This window comes from Sebastes umbrosus, chromosome 24 (assembly GCF_015220745.1).
Source record: "Sebastes umbrosus isolate fSebUmb1 chromosome 24, fSebUmb1.pri, whole genome shotgun sequence".
In the NCBI taxonomy this organism is placed as follows: Eukaryota; Metazoa; Chordata; class Actinopteri; order Perciformes; family Sebastidae; genus Sebastes; species Sebastes umbrosus.
The window spans coordinates 7,357,136-7,377,736 of NC_051292.1; the positions used below are offsets into that span (position 1 = coordinate 7,357,136).

General features: G+C 42.2%; 1 protein-coding gene across 4 annotated transcripts in view; it reads right to left on the reverse strand.

Moving 5' to 3' along the window:
• Nucleotides 1–3,252: 3,252 nt before the first annotated feature.
• LOC119483889 (beta-1,3-galactosyltransferase 1-like) overlaps nt 3,253–20,601 on the reverse strand; it is a 112,288-nt gene continuing 94,939 nt past the window's right edge. For all 4 annotated transcript variants that reach the window (XM_037762367.1, XM_037762365.1, XM_037762368.1 and 1 more), the window contains one exon: nt 3,253–5,880. In XM_037762367.1, the coding sequence (XP_037618295.1) occupies nt 4,643–5,629 (987 nt within the window). In that variant the 5' untranslated portion in view covers nt 5,630–5,880 and the 3' untranslated portion in view covers nt 3,253–4,642. The remainder of the gene's footprint in view (nt 5,881–20,601) is intronic.

A 20,601-nucleotide genomic window follows, 5' to 3' on the forward strand; every position in this document is an offset into this window, starting at 1 on the left:
TGAAACCGGAGCGTTCCCAATTGTCTCGCACTCCGCCTTGTTCGTTATGAGGTTCATTTACCACAGGCCCCGGAATAATCACTCGCTTTTCATTTTCCCCAAGCTTTAGCCTTTTAAATGCTCTACCACTGGGTTGTTTGGCCAATTACAGAGCAGACTTTCTATTACTCAGCATATTGTATCAAATTGCATATACCATAGGGGGTGATCAGAGGAGTGCAAAACGCAGCGCCGAGGATAAAAAGCTGTGAATAACAATTATTTCACATGTGTACTAGTGGGTCGACTACGTTTAGAGTTTTTTGGAAGTAAAATGAAGTCATTAAGTGATAACATACTGCGGTTGTTAGGGGTTCTTTTCTTTCCCACACAATAAAAATAAAGCGCCCTAAACGGATGCATAAAACTGTTTCAATTATTTTCCAAAACTGCTCTAGAAAACTGATCAAAAAGAAGTATTTGACGTAAAGATGTCAACCGGGAATAGTTTTATTATGAAATCATAACAGCAACGGTGTGTTTTCCGCCTACGAGCTCCCACAAGGTTTGCGAGCGAAAAAAGCCGTTTGAGGGAAAGAGCCTCGCCACAAGTGCTTCCCACGTTCTTATGTTTATCTTTGCAAGTAAAGAACAGAAGACATTTTTTCATTTTCTTCGCCGCCGAATCCCGCCGGAGTGTTGCTGCGCTCTCAGATGATGGTGATGCCTGGAACAAAGAGTTCACGAATCCAGTACACGCACACATACACACACCTGTAGGCTTCAGAGGCTGAAGCAACCTAATTACAGTGTTGTTGCCTGGTGCACATTTGTCCATACACATGCCTACACACATGTAACATGTTTTATGCTGAAGATAAAAAAGCTCTTAACCTATGAGGAGGCATCAAAAGGGGAAATGACTGTTTTAGTGTTCATAAAAACACGTTATTTCTGTTCTTCTGTTTTGTGAATTTCATCATCGTGCGCAGGAAGTCAGGACCGTTGAGAGGTGCACGCATCTCATACGAAAAAGCCATTTTAATGATTTCAGAGGAGAAAGTCATGTTCATAATAACCTTCACCAACAGGTTCACCAGTTGTGACACAGAGCCTGTAGCTATGGAGGACCGAACGTGCCAAAATAAAAAAATAAATTAATGAATAAATAAATGTCATTAAATGCGAAAATGTGACATAAATTGATATTTCTGTTTTAATTTGGTTCTTTATTTATTCATCGTGGTATTAATTCCCTTATTTATTTAATCTTCAGCTAAATTTTAATTTTAATTTATTTATTTTTTAATTTATTTTAATTTATTTATTGTTGCATTTATTTATCTATGCACTTATTTTTTATTTATTTATTTGCACTTATTTTTTCATTTATTTATTATTTCACTTATTTTATATTTATTTTTAAATGTGTATTTATTTATGTATTTTGCAGTTAGAGATTTTCTGCACAATATGCCCTTTACATTTCACCCCATAATTATTTCCCTAAACTTATTTATTTATGTATTCTTTTCTTTATACATTTCTTTATGCATTTCTGCCTCATTATGCAAATTAGGTGTTTGTTACATAAAATAAATACAAAATATATGCAAAGATATATAAATAAAAAAATAAATGCAAAAATAAATAAATTTAAAAATGAATAAAATAAATATGTAATAAAAGGTCAAATTAAACAGAACAGTAAATAAATAAGGGAATTAATAAAAAATAAAGAAGCAAATTAAACAGAAATGTCAATTTATGTCACATTTTATCAATTAATCAAAGGCTTCATTTATTTTCAATATTATTTCTGCTGCCTTTAATGAAATATTTATTCATTTATCGAGTTCCGTCCTCCATATGTATCTATGTCATCAAGTTATTGACTCACCAGAATTATCCTGGTTTGTAGGCTTTGCAGTAGGCTGAGCGTTTGCTTTGATGACGGTGGCCACTACCGTAGATGTCCCTGTAGGAGGCGAACATGTCAAATCAAAGAGTCAAGGGATAACACTACAATCGGACATATATGAACATACATTCAGATGATTTCACCGTAAGGAAACAGTTTACACTTTTATTTCCAGACACAACATTTTTGGCGAGTCCAATAATGCACCTGTTATAAGTCGGCTGCAGTCAGTCTGACATCACTGATGAACCAGTCATTGAAGGTTAGAATGTGTTATTATTAACTGTACGTCTCCTCTGAAATCATTCAAATCCTTAAAATTGACTATAAAATTAAAAAAACAATCCATTTTCTATTTAAAATTGTCTTAAAGGTTCAGTAGGTAACTTTTATAAAAAATAACTTCGTCATATTTGCTCAGTAGTGAAGGGAAGTAGTGCATGAGACAGATAATCTTTGAAAATATAATACTGTCAAAATGCTTTAGCTTAATTTACAGAAATGTAGTGTGTAGTGTGCGCGATGATGCTAACTTCCTGGTTGGCCTGCAAAAATACGTCATCCTTGCACACTCTATTAGCATACATCCATGGGAAATAGCAAGCTCGCAAGGTAGGGGCTGCGCCGAGGGGATTCGATTGGCTGTTTTCCCTCAGGCACAGTGGATTCAAGCCGCTAGGAAGAGCGCCGGGCTTCCAAGCAAATTTTCGTAGTGGCCAAACGGCGGTACTACAACCACCGTGTCGTGGGCCCAATGGATGCGGAAGATCGCCGAACGATCCGGGAACTTTATCACTCGGCAGTCGAGCCATTTTGGCTTCATGCGCCACTGAGCAAATCTCATAGGAGCACTAATGTCAGGATATCGTGACAGTTTCAACAAATATGACAAAACATTATTCTTTATAAAAGGTACCCACTGAACCTGTAAAAATCCTCACCCGTTTTTAGACTGAGAAACACAGACTAACACAGAGAAACAAAAAAAAGAATACAAATAATAGGGAACCTGTAAGACACTTGGAAATCAACAGTGTATGCACTGTCAATCTTCACTTACACACACACCTGCATGAAGGAGAAGACGGCCGCGTTGCTTCCAGAGCTTTCCGTCAGTCCTCCTCGCCGTGTGTCGGTGACGTGTTGAGAGCTGCGACCTGCTTCACACTGAGCACAGCTGCTGAACGAACAGCAGTCCTAATGAGACGCTTTCATTTCTACCCGCTCATGTTTCACAACAGTCACACCGAAGCACCTCTAATCTAGTTTCCTCATATGCAACGCTACAGATTAAGTGTAATAAATCCAGCAGAATAAAAAATAGTTTTTTCTGTAATAAATACAATATCGAGTCTTATAAAAGCGCTTTATTTGATCTCAAGTAATTGAAAAGAAGAAAAGCACTCAAAAGTGTTGTATTTGTCTTCGCTGCTCTTACCGTACATCTGTCCTCCTTCATGTTCAAGTAATAGAAAATGTAATAGTCTGCAGCCCGACTGCCTGGGACAAATAACTGCACATCACACATTAACAGAAGTAACATTCACTTGGGAATGCGAGCCGCCGATATCTCCACGAATCAGATCTGTGGCTCTGTTGTAAGAAAATATGTCTGATTCTGAAAAGGATATTACAGAGGCAAACAGGTCCCAGTCATTAATACTCCACTGCTTTCCAAGAGCAACATGATTCACGTTTTGTAAATGAGTCATCACACTGTAAACTCACCATGGTCCTCACGACGACAGCTGCCGCAGCGCCAGACAGTACATCCAACATTAACACCTTTGTTCAGAAAGTACAACAACTGAAAATACATGAGGAACATTCATGATTAGAGTGATCAACCCAAGAGGCGAATATCTGGGTCCGAAGAACTGTGTTGGCATTTTATGTCATCAGTTTGGTAATCGGGGGACGGTTTGTGTCTCGTATATATAGGCCCTTTTTGTGTCGACGTCATGATGATGTTACGGTGTTAGCCGGAGGCAAAACAAAGGAAAGACTGGAGGCTAACACTAGCAGTTAAAGTTACACATCTAAAATGTCATCTTGCTGTGTTGTTGGGTGCCAGAATCTAGCGAATTACAATATAAATGTTTCAGAGATGGAGAGTTAATGTTGCTCATATTTATCCTTCTGCTAACCGGCTGCGGCTTTAACATTAGCAACCCTTTCTCTCGATCTCGGAAACGCTTCGCCGATATTGTACGACTCTTTTTGACTGACTTCACTGAAGGATAGTTAACTATAGGCGTCCAAAGATTAATTTATCTTTACAACGCTGCCGTTGGCCACCGTTGGCTATGAGACTACTAAACGTCACTATCAAAACTTGCTGGCCAGCGTTAGCTACCAGAGAATGTTTCTGCCTCCATTTAATGCTCCGTCCACAAAATAAGTCATCATGTTTAGCAATAGAAAAGGGGTCTGTAATAAAAATCATAGTGCTGCTGGCAATGACAACCAACCACCTGAACATTTTGCACGTTTTTTTGTTTCTGGAAAATGGGTTTCCAACGTTGTGCCTGTTTTGTGAGTCTGAGCTCTCATGAACACCTTGAAGTGAGAAAGGACATCGAACACTGAAGAGTTTGCTTTGGCCTCGCACTACGGAGACTCCTGGCAAAGCAATCAGCGCCTGGACAAAGCCTTCGTCGATCCTTCAGCTCGGTGCTACGTGCTGTACAGTATTCGCCAATGATGGAGACCCTCCCACTGGCGTGAGTGCTAACAGTCCTGCTAACATTTCAGGTGTTTCTTGCTGGTCATGTCGTTCCAGATGCGGTGCATCTCCTCGGGGGAGATCTGGTGGACGGTGACCACCCGGCGGTAGCGACAGAGGCTGTAGGCCATCTTCCAGTGGTTGAAGCCACTGTTCTGGAACGGGTGGATGCCCAGCTTACGGAGGCACACGCCGACGTACACGTCCTCCAGGTGCAGCAGCCTGGTGTGCAAAGACGTCTTGTATATGAGCTCGGCCACGTCCGCCGAGAAGACGTAGCCGGTGCCGGAGCAGAACGGCGGGTACTTGCTGTCAGGGTACAGATCCCTGGGCATGTACCACTTGCTGCGCATGTCTCTGATTGGCCCGCCGTTGATGACGTAGCCGGTGAAGTACCTCCTCCGGGGCTTGGTGGTGGGCTTCAGGAGGTTGTAGATGAGGTTCTCCATGTTGACGAAGATGTCACTGTCCGTCTTGAGGACATACTGAGCCTTGGTGCAAAACGTGGCCACCCAGCGCATGCCCATCAGCGTCTTCAGCGTCAGGTTGTGGTACGAGTCGATAAAATCCTCCACGACGATGTCATGAAAGATCTGACTCTCCTGCTCCACCATCTGGTTGAGGACGAGATCGGTGCTGCGGCCCAGCAAGAAGAGCGTGACCACGCGAACCTCCGGGAACGTGCTCTCGTCACCCCATGTCTCCCTGATGGCCTGGCGGGCGTCGAACTCCTTGTGGGTGGTGCTGATCAGGATGACGAGGAACGGGGGCTCCGCCTCGCACTTCTTGGCCTCGTTGATGAGGTAGCCGAAGTCGTGCGGGTTGAGCGAGCGCGTGCGGATGTTGCTGAAGGTGTCGTTCTTGCTCGCCTTGGGCGGTTTGCGCACGGGGATGGTCATCTGGCCCACGTAGGACGTGGAGGGGCGGGACACACTCAGGTACCACAGAGCGCTGGCCCAGCACACCACTGTCAGCAAGTATAAGCAGGAGACCTTAGAAGGCATCGCTGTTCACTCGGCTGTTAGTGGCAGCAGTGCTGGAAACGTCGAGGCCACGCCTCCATGGGTTGTCTCAGATCTGGCGGCGCAGCGTGAGGCTGCCTCCGCAACGCAGCTGACATTAATCTTAGATAAGGGACTTCTCTACCGTCTAGTGTGATTGAGAAGGAGCACCGCGGAGATTTCTTATCCCGTCCGCGGCCTCACCGTGTCCCATCGCAGCTCGCACGAACGCTTTCAGCTCTCCGTGACAGCATCTAAAAAAAGATAAAACAGACAGTCAGTGGTGACATAAATCATGACTACATAATGAAACCGCAGCATTGTGATATGTTGACTAAAAGGTGTGACTTCCAACATATTTCATTTTCATGAAACGCCATTTATGCAGGCAAGGCGTGTGACATATCTAACAATAGTTCTGTACTCCCTATTCATTACAGCCCATAACATCAGTCCACTGGCAAGGCAGGCGGCACTGCGCCACAGCCAGTTACCCCATCATTCTATCACTGCCGCTGATAACAGCTCTGTGGTCTGAAGAAAGAGAGTGAATATCCCAGGAAACTCCCTCTCATTGATGGGGCCTGCTCTGCCTCGGCTCCGACCACTTTCTGTTTGCAAACGCTGTTTATCTCCCTCTGATCCCCCCCGGAGCAGACACAGGCTGGCCAATCAGAGCTAGTCTGAGAGGAGGAGGAAGAGGAGGATGAGGAGGGGTGAGACGGAGAGGGAGAGGGAGAGGGAGAGGGATCAAGGCAGAGAAGGTGAAAGTAAAACGTTCTCATGTGAAAAGATTAATATCCACTTCCTCTCATCCTCCTGGTCTCACTCCCCTTCTACTCATCACCCATCCTCTCCATACCTCAATGGCAAACTGAACTTCATGTAGATTTTTACATATTTTACTCTGTAATGAGCTGTTCTTTTGTTAGCACGACAGGCAACTAATTGGACACACTGACTGACCATGAGTGGATGTATTTAAGCTCTAAAGATTGATTTAGTACCTCAGTAAACATTGTAAACATGAGTTTATAGTCTCAATCGCTAGTTTCAAGTCTTCTACAATACAGCACAATGTGGCCAAAAACCAAGATGGCGACAGTTAAATACCAAGATGACGATGGCCAAAAACCAACATTGGTGACGGCCAAAAACCAACATTGGTGACGGCCAAAAACCAAGATGGTGACGGCCAACAACCAAGATGGTGACGGGCAAACACCAAGATGGTGACGGCCAAAAACCAAGATGGTGACGGCCAAACACCAAGATGGTGATGGCCAACAACCAAGATGGTGACGGCCAAACACCAAGATGGTGACAGCCAAAAACCAAGATGGTGTTGGCCAAACACTAAGATGGTGTTGGCCAAACACTAAGATGGTGACGGCCAAACACCAAGATGGTGACGGCCAAACACCAAGATGGTGACGGCCAAAAACCACAATGGTGACGGCCAAAAACTATGATGGTGACGGCCAAACACCAAGATGGTGTTGGCCAAACATCAAGATGGTGAGGGCCAAACACCAAGATGGTGACGGCCAAAAACCACAATGGTGACGGCCAAACACCAAGATGGCGACGGCCAAATACCAGGAGGGTGACGGCCAAAAACCAAGATGACAATGGCCAAATGCCAAACTCAAAGCTTCACAACGGCAGTCCACAAACCAATGGGTGACGTCACAGTGACTACATCCACTTCTTAAAAACAGTGTATGGCTTAAACACTGTGTGCTTCCTGTATTTAAATGTTTGCATTCAAAGGCGGTGACGGATTCACAGGATGTCTGGCGTCTAATCCTTCTTTACAAACTCACTTTTATTTGCTTCAGACATAATCCCCTTTTTTATTCTGGTGAAATACATTTTTCTTTTTTTAAAGCATAACTGATGATGAACAAAAAAAAAGTAGAACAGATCCTATTAGAGATACTGGGAGATGCTGCTTGTGCTCTGTCTCAAGATGGAAGGGCTGAGATTAAAAAACGGCTCATTCTTTTTATCAGACTCCAGATTTTGTCGTGTCTTGCGGGGCGCGATGCGTCTTTTCATCAGGGCTTTTCTCTTATCCCCCCCAACCCACCCCTCACATCTCTGCTATCTCTTCCCTCTTCTCTTTCTGAAGCAGAGTCATCAATCTCATGGTCCAGTAGAATCCATCTCATCATGGCTGCTTTTCCACACCTCCTCCCTCTCGATCACTCCCTCCTTCTTTACTTCAGCGAGTGCTTGATCCATTTTTATACGTCTCACTACCTCACCCCCCCCTCTCTGATTTCTTCGTCTCACTCTCTATACTTCTGGATTTTTATTGTTTTTGTCTGCGGGACTCCTCGTTTCAAGTTTCCCACACTCCCTTGCTCTGTCTTGTTGAGCTACCTCCCTTTTTCTCCGTGTCATTTCCCTCTCTCTCCTCACAGCTTGCCTCTAACTTATTGACAACTTCCATCACAATCAGTCTCCCTAAAGCCACTCCACTCCTCCTCCTCCTTCTCCTCCTCTCCGACAAAATCACTAAATCATCATATTCATTCCCTTTCCTTGACCTCGCTCCCCCTCATCTCCCTCTTCCTGTTTGCGAATCAGCTCGTCCTCACCTTACTCGGGAGGGTCTATTGGTTTCATAACCCGACAAAACCGCCGCACGCCGAGGATAACCTCGTTTGGCGATGCACCTCACGGAACCCCGAGACCTAACTTCCCCCCTCAGAGCAAATTGAAAAGTTCGGCTGTATCGTTTCATGCCGTCTTTGAATTACATTAGCGCCTGAGTAGAAGTCATCTCCTGAATATGTTGCACAGAATATCATAGTTTTAGATTGCGGTGATACAGCTCTCGCGGTGGTAAATATTAAGTAATGACGGTGTTAATTTGCGGTGAGCAGAAACTAATTTAGTACGACCAAAACAGACCACACGGTCTGCTGATTCAGCAGCCTGGAGAGGTTCGAGTACACATTAGTTGCCAGATGAAGAACATAAGTTACAGAGTGGCTCATTGGGCCACCTTGCATTATTTTCAGTTTAAACACGACCTATAATGCTTTTATGCTTTTTCTCTTTCCTTTAGTGTATTATATAGATTTTTGTGCATGTAAAAGTTCTGCAAAGTTATGAAGCCCAAAGTCCACACCAAAAGAAGAAACACTGCTCCTGAACTACCTTGTTTGAAGTCTCATCTTTTCTTCCGTAACATGGTGATGTCACCAAGTAACACATTAGCATAATACCTGCCTTGCGGCTAGTTTGGCACGCCCTCAAACAAAGCTAGTTAGAGCGGAGTCCGAAGAGTTCAGTTGACCAATCACAACGGTGGGCCAGCTGACCAATCAGAGCAGACTGGACTTTTCGAGAGGGGGCGGGGCTCAAACAGAGCGTTTCAGACAGAAGGTGAAAGGAGGTGGTGCAGAACAGCCAGTATGAGAATACTAAAGCGTTTTTTGAACAATAAAGCATGCAAACTTGTTCTAGTAGAAACCCAAAGTACAAGTATGAACCTGAAAATAATCATAATAGGTCCTCTTTAAGACTAGGGGTGTAAGAAAATATCAATACACTTGAGTATTGCAATATTGTGTTTTGTGATACTGTATCAATTCTCAAAAACATTGTATTGATTTTTGGGGCCTTGAGACTATGGACGTCTAAAATCTGAAAGGATGTACAGTATAAACTCACTATCGACGCACCCTATTTTCCCCTGATAATGCTACATTGTGAACAACAAATATGTTGAAATCGGCAGGACGAGAGCTAGTCACTAACGATGTTACGATGTTAACACATGTTGTCACGAAGGAGGTTAAATAGCGCTCCAAACTTACGATACATTTTGTCGAGGAAAAACTGGCATGACCATTTACAAAGGGGTCCCTTGACCTCTGACTTCCAGATATGTTAATGAAAAATGGGTTCTATGGGTACCGACGAGTCTCCCCTTTACAGACATGCCCACTTTATGATAATCACATGCAGTTTTGGGGCAAGTCATAGTCAAGTCAGCACACTGACACACTGACAGCTGTTGTTGCCTGTTGGGCTGCAGTTTGCCATGTTATGATTTGAGCATATGTTTTATGCTAGATGCAGTACCTGTGAGGGTTTCCGGACAATATTTGTCATTGTTTTGTGTTGTTAATTGATCTCCAATAATAAATATATACATACATTTATATAAAGCAGCATATTTGTCCACTCCCATGTTGACAAGATTATTAAATACTAAAACTGGAGGTCAAGAACTGTAAACATGAAGTTATAGACTAATAGGTAACTCATTCATTGGACAGTATTTGGTGATGTCATCCTGCATCATCAGCACAACATGGAGCCTTGTGGGGAAATCCAATTCTGGGGACTGACAGCAGGTCATGCTGCACTTCAATACTTCATATGATGTGTTTTTTCATCTTCTCTGGGTCACAAAGACCCCACAGAGAAATAACTCTAAAGCACATTATTGTGGCTGCAACTGGACCTCATTATATGAATGTAGAAACAGGATGTGACTGTAATATCACAGCTGGAGATGTGTCTACCGTGTTGTTGCTACGTTTCACTCTTTTTAATGAATTATGAAGGGTGCATACATGTTACCATGGTTACCAAATGATTTGCATAAACATGCACAAAGGTCGCTTATGAGGTCACGTGTAAGGTCGTTTCACGGCCACCAATCACGTATGGAAGATCCACCACTGTATGGAGCAACATAACTGTTTGAGTGTGTGTATATGACGTCTTTTTGACTGCGTTATGACTGCTAAGAAGACGTGCTGTGACATTTGTGGCAGATTGTGTAAATTACATGACAGAAAGGGAAATGACTGTAGATCATAATAATGACTACCCTGCTGCAGTGAAACACGCCATTGGAATAACTCCAAAATAGCACATTGCAATAAAACCTTGGCATTAACGTGTGAAAAAAGAAACATTAAAGTGTAATAATTACAGTTATTATTAACACCCATTTACGGGGCTTATTGCTAATGATCTGCTAATCTGAGCCGGTTGTCATGACAGCGCAGTGACAGGCCATAGGGGGAGAGAGTGAGAATGGTAGGAGAAATGCAGTCAGTACGTCATTAAGTGCTAAAGTGTTTTGAATGTAACTCTCCCCCCCCCCACCCACATCACGCGGGAAGTCAATTTAGCAACCTCATACTGAGCTCTGCTGCAGTCGCTGCTCCATTACGCCTCACACTGATCCCAGACTCCACATGATGATCACCTTTGTGTGGAGGAGGAGACTTATAATACTTCTGTACTCTGATCAAACATTTATCCGCAGAGAGAGGCACGCAACAGTTTTGACGAATGATTAATCATCATTTTTCAAAAACCAAACATTCCCAACCTTCACTGCTTCTTAAGGATTTGCTGCTTTTCTGTTGTATGCCACTAAAAACTGAATATCTCTGGGGTTTGGACTTGACTACAAAAAAAAAGCAATTTGAAGATATCACCTTGGGCTTTTGTGATGGGAAATTGCGCCGGGCATTTTTCATTATTTCTGACGTGTTATTGGCAAAATGATGAATCAGTTAAAAAGGTACTCGGGCAAATTGCACTTCCATAAATTTAGAGGGTTTGCAACAGACGTATTATGGAAATAATGGTCAAAATTGATGTGGTAGAGGCCTAAGGTTGGAGTTCATTAGCAACCTACAAACTCATTAACTGCTAATCCAAATCTAATTATCTAGTAGTTTTCAACTTTTGAAAGAAGCTGAACTCAAATTGAGATCTGTCTTTTTTATTGGCTACATTCAAGGTCAATGACTAACCTCAAACTTTAGAGGTCAACGTCTAACCTCAACCATTGGAGGTCAACGCCTAACCTCAACCACTGGAGGTAAATGCCTAACTTTAACCATTGGAGGTCAATGTCTAACCTCAACCATTGGAGGTCAATGCCTAACTTTAACCATTTGAGGTCAATGCCTAACCTCAACCACTGGAGGTCAATGTCTAACCTCAACCATTGGAGGTCAATACCTAACTGTAACCATTTGAGGCCAATGCCTAACCATAACTATTCAAGGTCAATGCCTAACTTTAACCATTTGAGGTCAATGCCTAAACTCAACCATTCAAGGTCAATCCCTAACCGTAACCATTTGAGGCCAATGCCTAACCTTAACTATTCAAGGTCAATGCCTAACCTCAACCATTGGAGGTCAATGCTTAACCATAACCATTGGAGGTCAATGCCTAAACTTAACTGTTCGAGGTCAATGTCTAACCTCAACCAATCGAGGTCAATGCCTAACCTCAACCATTGGAAGTCAATGCTTAACCTCAACCATTCGAGGTCAGCCCAAGCCGAGATAACCCTGATGACATCGCTATGACATCATCAGGGTTGTTGTCTCAGTCTTCTGACATTCTGGCACTGTTTTGACAGACTGAGTAGTGATCCACATAACAAATAAATTATTCATTCATTATATTATAATCGGATCAATTGCTTCAAGAGCTGGCGTTCATAACATCACCTTGTTATTATCATACATTAAAGAAATCAATGACATATTTTACTATTATACATTATTATTCCTGCTTGGGGGGTTCACAGGAACTCTGAACAGAATCATCTGCTCTGTTGTCTTTACAATCAAGTGACCTCTATGAGCTGAAGCACAAAGCTGGAAGGCTAGAGATGTGGGAGTTTCAGTCTCGTTTAATACACCAGATAATTGATTACAGTCATTAGTGCAGCGTAGAGTGACCTTGCTTGGGGGGGATGACTGTGTATGTGAGTCAGTGAGGGAGGGAGTTAGAGGAAAACAAAGCAAGGTGGTTTAATGGACTGTAATGTCTGCTGTCTGCTGTTGCATCGGAGGAACATGTGCGTGAGAGGTGAGCGTGGAGGGCGGACACATTTGAAGGTAAATAAATCATATTCCGAGCTCAGGGTTGACGTCTTACATTCACGCTGCCTGTTTCAATAGCACGGACTTAATGAATGGCGAAGGAAAACAGGAAGCAGCCTCCATCACTTGCGATTTTCACGACTGCTGATTTAAGCAAAGCTGTCAATACGTTTTTGTGTGTAGATTCTTTACATTGCTGCATTATGATGTGGTAATAGTATCTGGAAGTGAGGCGTTACCTGTAAATACCATTCAATAAATACAACAAAGAGGACAATGGAAATAAAAAATAATTGCTTTTTATGTCTGAGGGAGGAAAAAACGCCACTCAGGAACAAATTATATTTATCAAACACACTTTCCACTTTGACTCTAGGGTATGTGACATTGTCTTAGAGTGCCTGCGTATGCTTTATGATTACTGAACAAACAGCAGCTTCCTTAGAGGGAAAGACTCAAACACTTTCCCCTCAAACACTGAAACAAAACAGACTCCAAGGCCAGTGAGAGCTGCATATGAATATAGTGATACTGGAGGCGTGGAAGGATGTGAATAATTTACAATTTCAACTACATTTGAGGGTTGAACAGCTTTTTTCCCCAAAACCCACCGGCGGGTTTAAAAAGAATGTTTCCTGGCCAAAAATACACCATTTATCATAGCCAGAAGGAAAACAGACATTAACATGAACTTTCTGACTGTCCTTGAACACATCATGTGTGACGAACCCTTTCGTTAGGAAAAGCAACCAAATCGGATCTTAAAGGTGCTCAATACATATTTTACCAAAATGGCCTGTGTTGAACAGTAAAACATTATAAATATAATACGCGTTTTCAGTCCAAAATGGCGACAGCAGCTGTTGTCAAAAAAGTTTGAGTTTCGTCTCTTTGCTTCTATACTCTTTGCGGCTATGTCAACAAAGCAAGGAGAAGTTCGGATGACAACACACACAGAGGGAGAGTGACTTCATTCTCTGCTCAGGTAGACATTACTCCTCTATATCTTTACATAGACAATAGTTGTTAGCTGTTATAATAATGATCTGAATCCTGTATAGAGAACTTTTAACATAGTGGTATTTCATCAAAATGACTTTATTCTACATGTCTTATTTAAAATTTCGCCAAAAATAAACCGTTCGCAATAACCAGATCGCCATGATTGTGCTGTTTCCATTGAGGCACTCTAGAGGTGGACTTATGTTTAGTGGCCAAAGTGAGTAAAATAAAACTAGCAAAAAAAGGTTTAGAGAGTGAAATTTAAACCGATCAAACACACAAAAAACGCTTGAGCGGACCTTTCTTGCCGATGCCCACATACGCCGTCCACATCCTATAACTCAGCACCTTATCTCAAGCTCCTGCTGCTGAATGTGTGATAAGCTCAACAGGAGGTTTATAATTGTCAGCCGCAAAATAAAAAAAAAACGGTCTTCTGTCCGACGTTTGATCCTCTTTCCCTCCAATCTTCTGCCAAGTCTAAAACCCATTATGTCTGCCTCTAAACATTCAAAAGAGGAATTAATGCGCGAGGAATTTAACAGCAATGGCCAAATTGGTTTGCATCCCACCTAATATGAGAGAAGCACAATTAAAATGTCAGGGCTGGTAGGCTCCCAGCGTGGCACCAGCTACGCTTTTGTTTCCTGGATAATAAAAGACTGGATGATTGTTGTGGAGCGGCACAGCCAGCCGTGTAGTCGGCATTACAGGCCGCAGACTGGACACTCTGGGCTTAGTGCAAAGCCTCCGAATGCAAAGCAGCTTAGGAGTGACAGAGGAAATGGGATATCAATAGCGGCCAACAGATTTGGCGGCCGTACAGAAGCCTGATGCTCCATCCCCACTCCAGTGCTGACTTGAGCCCGAACTGTGCCTTGGCGCGTCAGTCTTTGGCCAAGTACACAAAACTCTCAGCGTTTGTTTAAACTGATGCTTCCCTCAAAGGACATTACGATTGCTGAAAGTTAAAACTTGTTTAACCCTTAGATACCAGCGGGATCGCGGACGCTACCGAACGTCTTTAAGAGGCTGTAGCAGATTCAGTTTTAGAGCTAGATAGAAAGAAAACCTAACCAATCCATTGGTACCAACCATGTCGTCGCTAAATAACGCTAAGAATTCAGGCTAAATTTTGACGACGAAAAACTGTCATGGCCATTTTCAAAAGGGTTCCTTGACTTCTGACCTCAAGATATGTGAATGAAAATGGGTTCTATGGGTACCCACGAGTCTCCCCTTTACAGACATGCCCACTTTATGATAATCACATGCAGTTTGGGGCATGTAGTTCTTTGAATGCAGTATAAATGTGTTATTTTAGTCGATTCTAAAAAGGTGTATTTGAATATTTCTGCATACTGGGGTCCCTAAACAGTCTTGAATTACATAAATTGGATATCACTGTAAAGCTGAGACTCTTGTGGATCCAATGAGCCCAACTGTATTCATGTGTGATGATGCCATTTCATTGTTGTGAGACCACTTTCAGAAACTTGACCTCACTATATAAAATGACCTGTGGTGACCTCTAGGATAATCACAGCCTCATGAAACTTTACAGCCACACACTAGAGACCTACCGTAGAGCATTCAGAGGATGGATGGCTTTCCTAGGTAGACTGACAATAAGGGGGTTTTTGAGCAGTTTTCCAGAACAGAAGTACTCGCCATCCAATGGCTGAAAAATGCATAAATCTCCAAATGTCAAAAGTTTTTGATACCAAATCACAGCATGGCTTTTTCTATGGTGTTCCTCAAGGTCTTGGTGACTTAATGTGGTATTTTTTAGGGATTACTGATCATTTCTATCAATTCTCCAGTGGTAAAAAATGGATAAATTTAGCACCAAATCTGTGCAACAAATGGTATCAACCCAAAAATTTGTATAGAGTATGTGAATGGCCATCATATACTTCTATCATAATGTTCTAAACCCTTATACATATTTTATATATACTAGATTTATGACTAGAAGAACTTGACCCACAGTGCTGCATCTCAAATTAATCTTCAGGTTCTCAGCTTTCAGATGATGTATACCGCTTCTATGTGACATCTACTGTTGACCTGCTATCTCCCTCTGAAGATCCCCTGTATCCCCCTAAAAAAGACAAAAACAAATCTATTATGGGTCTCAGAAGACAGTTGAGAACTTATAATTATACTTAATTTGTGTTGAGCTGTGACTCCCACCCAATGTGGTGCGTCACGCAGGTTAAAACAAGCTGAGATGTGCAAAGGCTACCCTGCTGGTGGATGAGTAAGCAGTAAAAAGACGCTGAGTTTTGGTGCACAAACACAGCTGCGTTTCATAATTACACATGAAAAAATGAGCACGGTTTGTTTTGCGGTGTCGTTGACCTCAATGAGAATCGGCACTGGGCGTTGCTGAGGGGGGGGAGGGATTTCGGAGAGGCGAACAGCTTCAGCTCCCCACACCGGCCAGACGTGTGCTCTGAATGCTAAGCTCCCTCATAAATTGGAAATGACAACTTGATTCATGCAGGTAATACATTTCACTGTCCGACTGGGTGACATTGCCGTTATACAATATTCAAGCTCGGTGCTGCATCGGGGTAAGTGGGGGCGATGCTCCCGGAAGACGCTGGAATTATGGTAATGCCGCCGAGGCGTACTCAGCACCCAAAATTAAACATTATGTGATAACAGCTGGTGAGGACGAACGCTACACCAACAAGAAAACAAGGCGTTCGTGCAGGGAAAGGGGAAAAAGCTGAGGTAATAACCTCCATAGATCTGGCTGTAAAAGTCAGAGCTTTATGGTATTGATGAAATGTATCAGCTGTAGTCACTAGAGAGCGCAGCCGCCTGGGGCGAGGCAGCGTTCGCTTCTTTAAACTTTTACATTATCCAGGGCAACGTTTTGCTGAGCACGCACTCCCAGCAGTGGCCTGCACTCCCATTCGTACACTCACACCTGCTTGGTTGCTCAGTGCAAGCAGCGTTTTACACTGTCAGGCACTCACATCTGCAGTGGAGCGATTGAGTCAGTAGTGTGACAAAAAAAAGAGAACGGTGACAAAATTGTGGAACGTATTGTTAACATTTTTCTACCCTCTGATCTGCTAGAGTTTTCTAGAGCTGTCCTCGACCAAAGAAATTCTTAGTTGACCAACACTCATACGACTCTGTTGACTAATTGATCGTTGATTTAATCAACAGATCCGTAAAAGTGAGTTTCTCCACAAAGAATAACACAAAAGCACCACTTTAAATCTGATGTTTACCAGAGATGTGCTCAGAAGTTTATTGGAAATAAGTCATTCAGCATGAAAAAAGCACATGCTGCCATTAAGACAGATTTTTCAAAACATTAACTACCATATTTATGCAGATGATACTCAGATCTACATTTGTCTTTTACTGGATTGCTATTGTCCCATTGACGAACTTTGGCAGTCCGTTGTTTAAAGCCCTTAAGAGGACTCTGCCCATATCCAAATCTAAGCTTATAACCACTTGTTCACTACGTAATTTTGTTTTTCCCTGCTTTGGCTTCACCATTTACTATTTATTGATCTCATTTGATTGTTTTTGTTCTTTTCTTTTCTTGCTTATTCTATGTAATTTGAACTGCCATTGTGTATGAAATGTGCTGTATAAATAATCCAGGTTCAATGCACTGCAAACAACTGAACCCTAATGAATGTGTTATTTCCCTACATTCAAAACGGTCTGGCAGTCCGACAGTGTAATAAATCCTACAAAACGTTCCGTCCAAAGTCATCACAAGGGTCTAACGATCAAGTATAACAGTCCATTTGTTTTCTTGCACGAGCGTGGGTGTCGATTCAACTGACAGGGCCTCAAACAGACATCCTGGCTGCTTTGATAAGTTATGACAACCACCATTAAATGGTTTGAGAGAAAACAGCAAAGCAAGAAAAATCATTTGAAACGGGCGTGTCCTCTTGGGGCTTCTGTTCATAGGAGGTCATTTTCCACATGTAGTGAAGCATATCCATCAGCCCCACTGGACTACAGCAACACAAATCAACTAGAACCAACATAAAAATAGTATTAGTAGGGTAATGAAGTTCAGAGCTGAACAAGCAGCATCATAAATTTCACTTCTAAGACTCAAGTCTTGCTTTCTTCACTCGACAGAATCAGAATCTAATTTATGTTAATAAGGAAAATCTATCTATGTGATCTAGAGATGTCACGAGAACAGACTTCTGTACCAGGTCCTCGCACTCGTTTTTATATAGTACCATAGGTACCGTCAGGGCTCGAGGCTGATGGCGTTTATTATTATTATCGTCCCGCGAATAAAAAATGTCCCTGATAATGTCACATTGTTAACAACAAATGTTGAAATTGGTAGAAGGAGAGCTAGTTAACATTAAATGGACTTGGCGAAGTTAGCAAAAGTATACACGTGTGACTACGTCCGTTTTTCAAAATAAGGTGTTAACAAAGGGAACTGTTTATACAAAATACATATATGGAAATAAGATTAATTCGAGTATAGAAGTATAAAACACATTATATGTCCCTTTTTGGGTTGCTGGAAAACCTTGAATAAATAATTCCTGACAATGACTGATATATTTGACTTCAGGACATCTCTGACTACACACATGCCAAAAATCAAACATTTTTAATGTATTAATTTAGATATTTTCCATAGTAAAAGTCCCTAGAAGTGTATGATTCAACTTTTTCCCATGGTGTAGTGTTAAAAAAGTTAACAAAACTTGCAATAAATCGTAATATCGAATCACAATACATATCGAATTGGCACCCAAGTAATGTGATAGTATTGAATCGGTAGATAGGTGTATCGTCCCAGCCCTAATACATAACGGAGCTAACAGCTAACGTACGGGTGTTACATTATGATGCGTTCAAGCTCTATTTAGTAAAAATGAGCATCATGCGAAGGTAACTTATAACACTATCATGATGTTTTCAAATGCAATCTTGTAAAATTTAGTTTTTTGGTGAGAAACTTGAAGTGGCCCATCAGGAATTAATAATAAATTCACAAAAAAAAGACCAGTATGCAAATGGTAATATGTGTATGTTGAAGTACATTCGATTTATTGTCTTGTTTTTTGTCTTTTTTAATTGTGGCATCGAATTTGGTATCTAAAATCTATTGTGGCATCCCTAATGTTAGCTTCTTCATCTCAATCCTTCCTTGTGATTTATGGTGATAAATCCATCTTACAATCTTTCCTTGGAAAGGTTTTATATTCTTGTGTCTCTTGGAGTCTCAACACATGCAGAGGAACCTTTGTGTTAAGCTGGAAAAACAAAGTGAGAAGGCGATCGATACAGCAAGCAGCCTGCAGCGGAAGTGTAGACACATCATGTAGCACCAACCTCTCCAACCCTCCTCTGGGGTCGACTGTTTTCATTTAAACACTTTCCCACCTCTTTCCTCCCTTTCTCTTCTTCCTGTGCTCTCTCCCCTTCACTCCAACGCCGACCTTAAACCTGCGGAAGTGTCTACAAGCACCTTCAACACTAAAGCAGCAGGAGCAGCAGCGGCGGCAGCGATAAGTCTCTGATGGGCTTGTAAATTCTCCGCTATTGATCCGGCTCTGGAGAGTCTCGGGGTGTTTCTCTGTAATTTTTATTTTCCCTTTTGCGACGTCCATCAGCAAAGTGATGAATCAGACGTACATAATACTGTGTGAGTATAATATCCTGAGGACTTCCATCAAAAGCACCGAATCTAAACCAAACACAGTAAAGTGAATAACAGACTGTTAGATAGGCGGCTTGAAGTATTCCAAATCCACTCTAACATTACCATTCGGAGTGATCACCTTTCTCCCATCATGCTCCTCTGCCCATATGGCAGCAGTTTCTATGGGGACGGAAAATGCCCCGATCTCCCAGACACTGAGCGATGTGAATAGCATGCGATATTCACATGAAGTGTTTCACTCCAAAAAATGAAGCAACCACCAATCGAAAAAAAAAAAAAGTGGTACTTCAGCTCATGATGGATAGGACGGGAATTGAGATAAGTGATATTCCATTCTGAACACAAATGGTTGTTTTCAGCACTTAGTTGATTAAATTAGACCTCTTTCGAGTGCACCGTCCTCTCTTTGAGGATAATGAATAGTGATTTGAGGCATCGTTTCTCCAAAAATGAGCCGGAATTGTAGTGTAGTGTTGCTTTAAGGATTTGTTCCATAATAGCCTTTCAGCATATTGTAATTCAAGTGCTCTGAGAGAAAACTAGACTTCTGCACCTCCTCATGGCTCTGTTTTCAGGCTTTAAACAAAATCTAGCCCGTGACGGGAGACTTTGGCCAATCACAGGTCATTTGAGAGAGAGAGAGCGTTCCTATTGGCTGTTTATTCAACGGAGGAAGCTGTCAATCACTCGCAAACTGCGATCAAATGGTCAAATATGAATTATTTTTCTGTTACTGTAACGCCTATTTCTCTCCTCACATGTTTTCAGAAACATCTTGTAGTGTACTGTTTAGCTGTAAAAAAGTTTGTTCCGGCTGGTGGGCGGTGCTTGGTATTTCCTCAACTGATCTTAACATGGCGGCCGGGTCACAAACTTTCTCATCTTACAGCTAAGTAGTGTTTACACTCACAAAAAAAAGAAAAGGCTGATGGGTCCAGCAGTATGCGAGATTAGCCACGGACAGACAGACATACGCACAACGAATACATAATCTCCTGGCAGAGATAAAAAATCGTATCTCCCCCCATTCAGAGTTTTTCTATGGACAGATTTCCTTACAACGTAGAACTAGTAAAATGCATATGAAAGTCTATGTGCACATACATGCAGCACAAATCTCCCATGAGTCCATGTGACGCCCCCTGACAACACAGCACCCTGTTCTCAGCCATAGAGGTGTGGCTCCGCAACATTAAAAGGCCACATGCTCACCACCACAGTCCTGGTGTTGAGTACGGACCTACTCAGTGGGAAACCTCCCAAGTCGAGCTCTAACACAAGGCGGCTAATGAAGTCATGGACGTCTGAACAGACACTTCCACACACACACACATTATTCACAATAACTAATTTACCTAGGAAAACACCTGGAGGGAGCCGACGGAGACGGAGGATTAGCG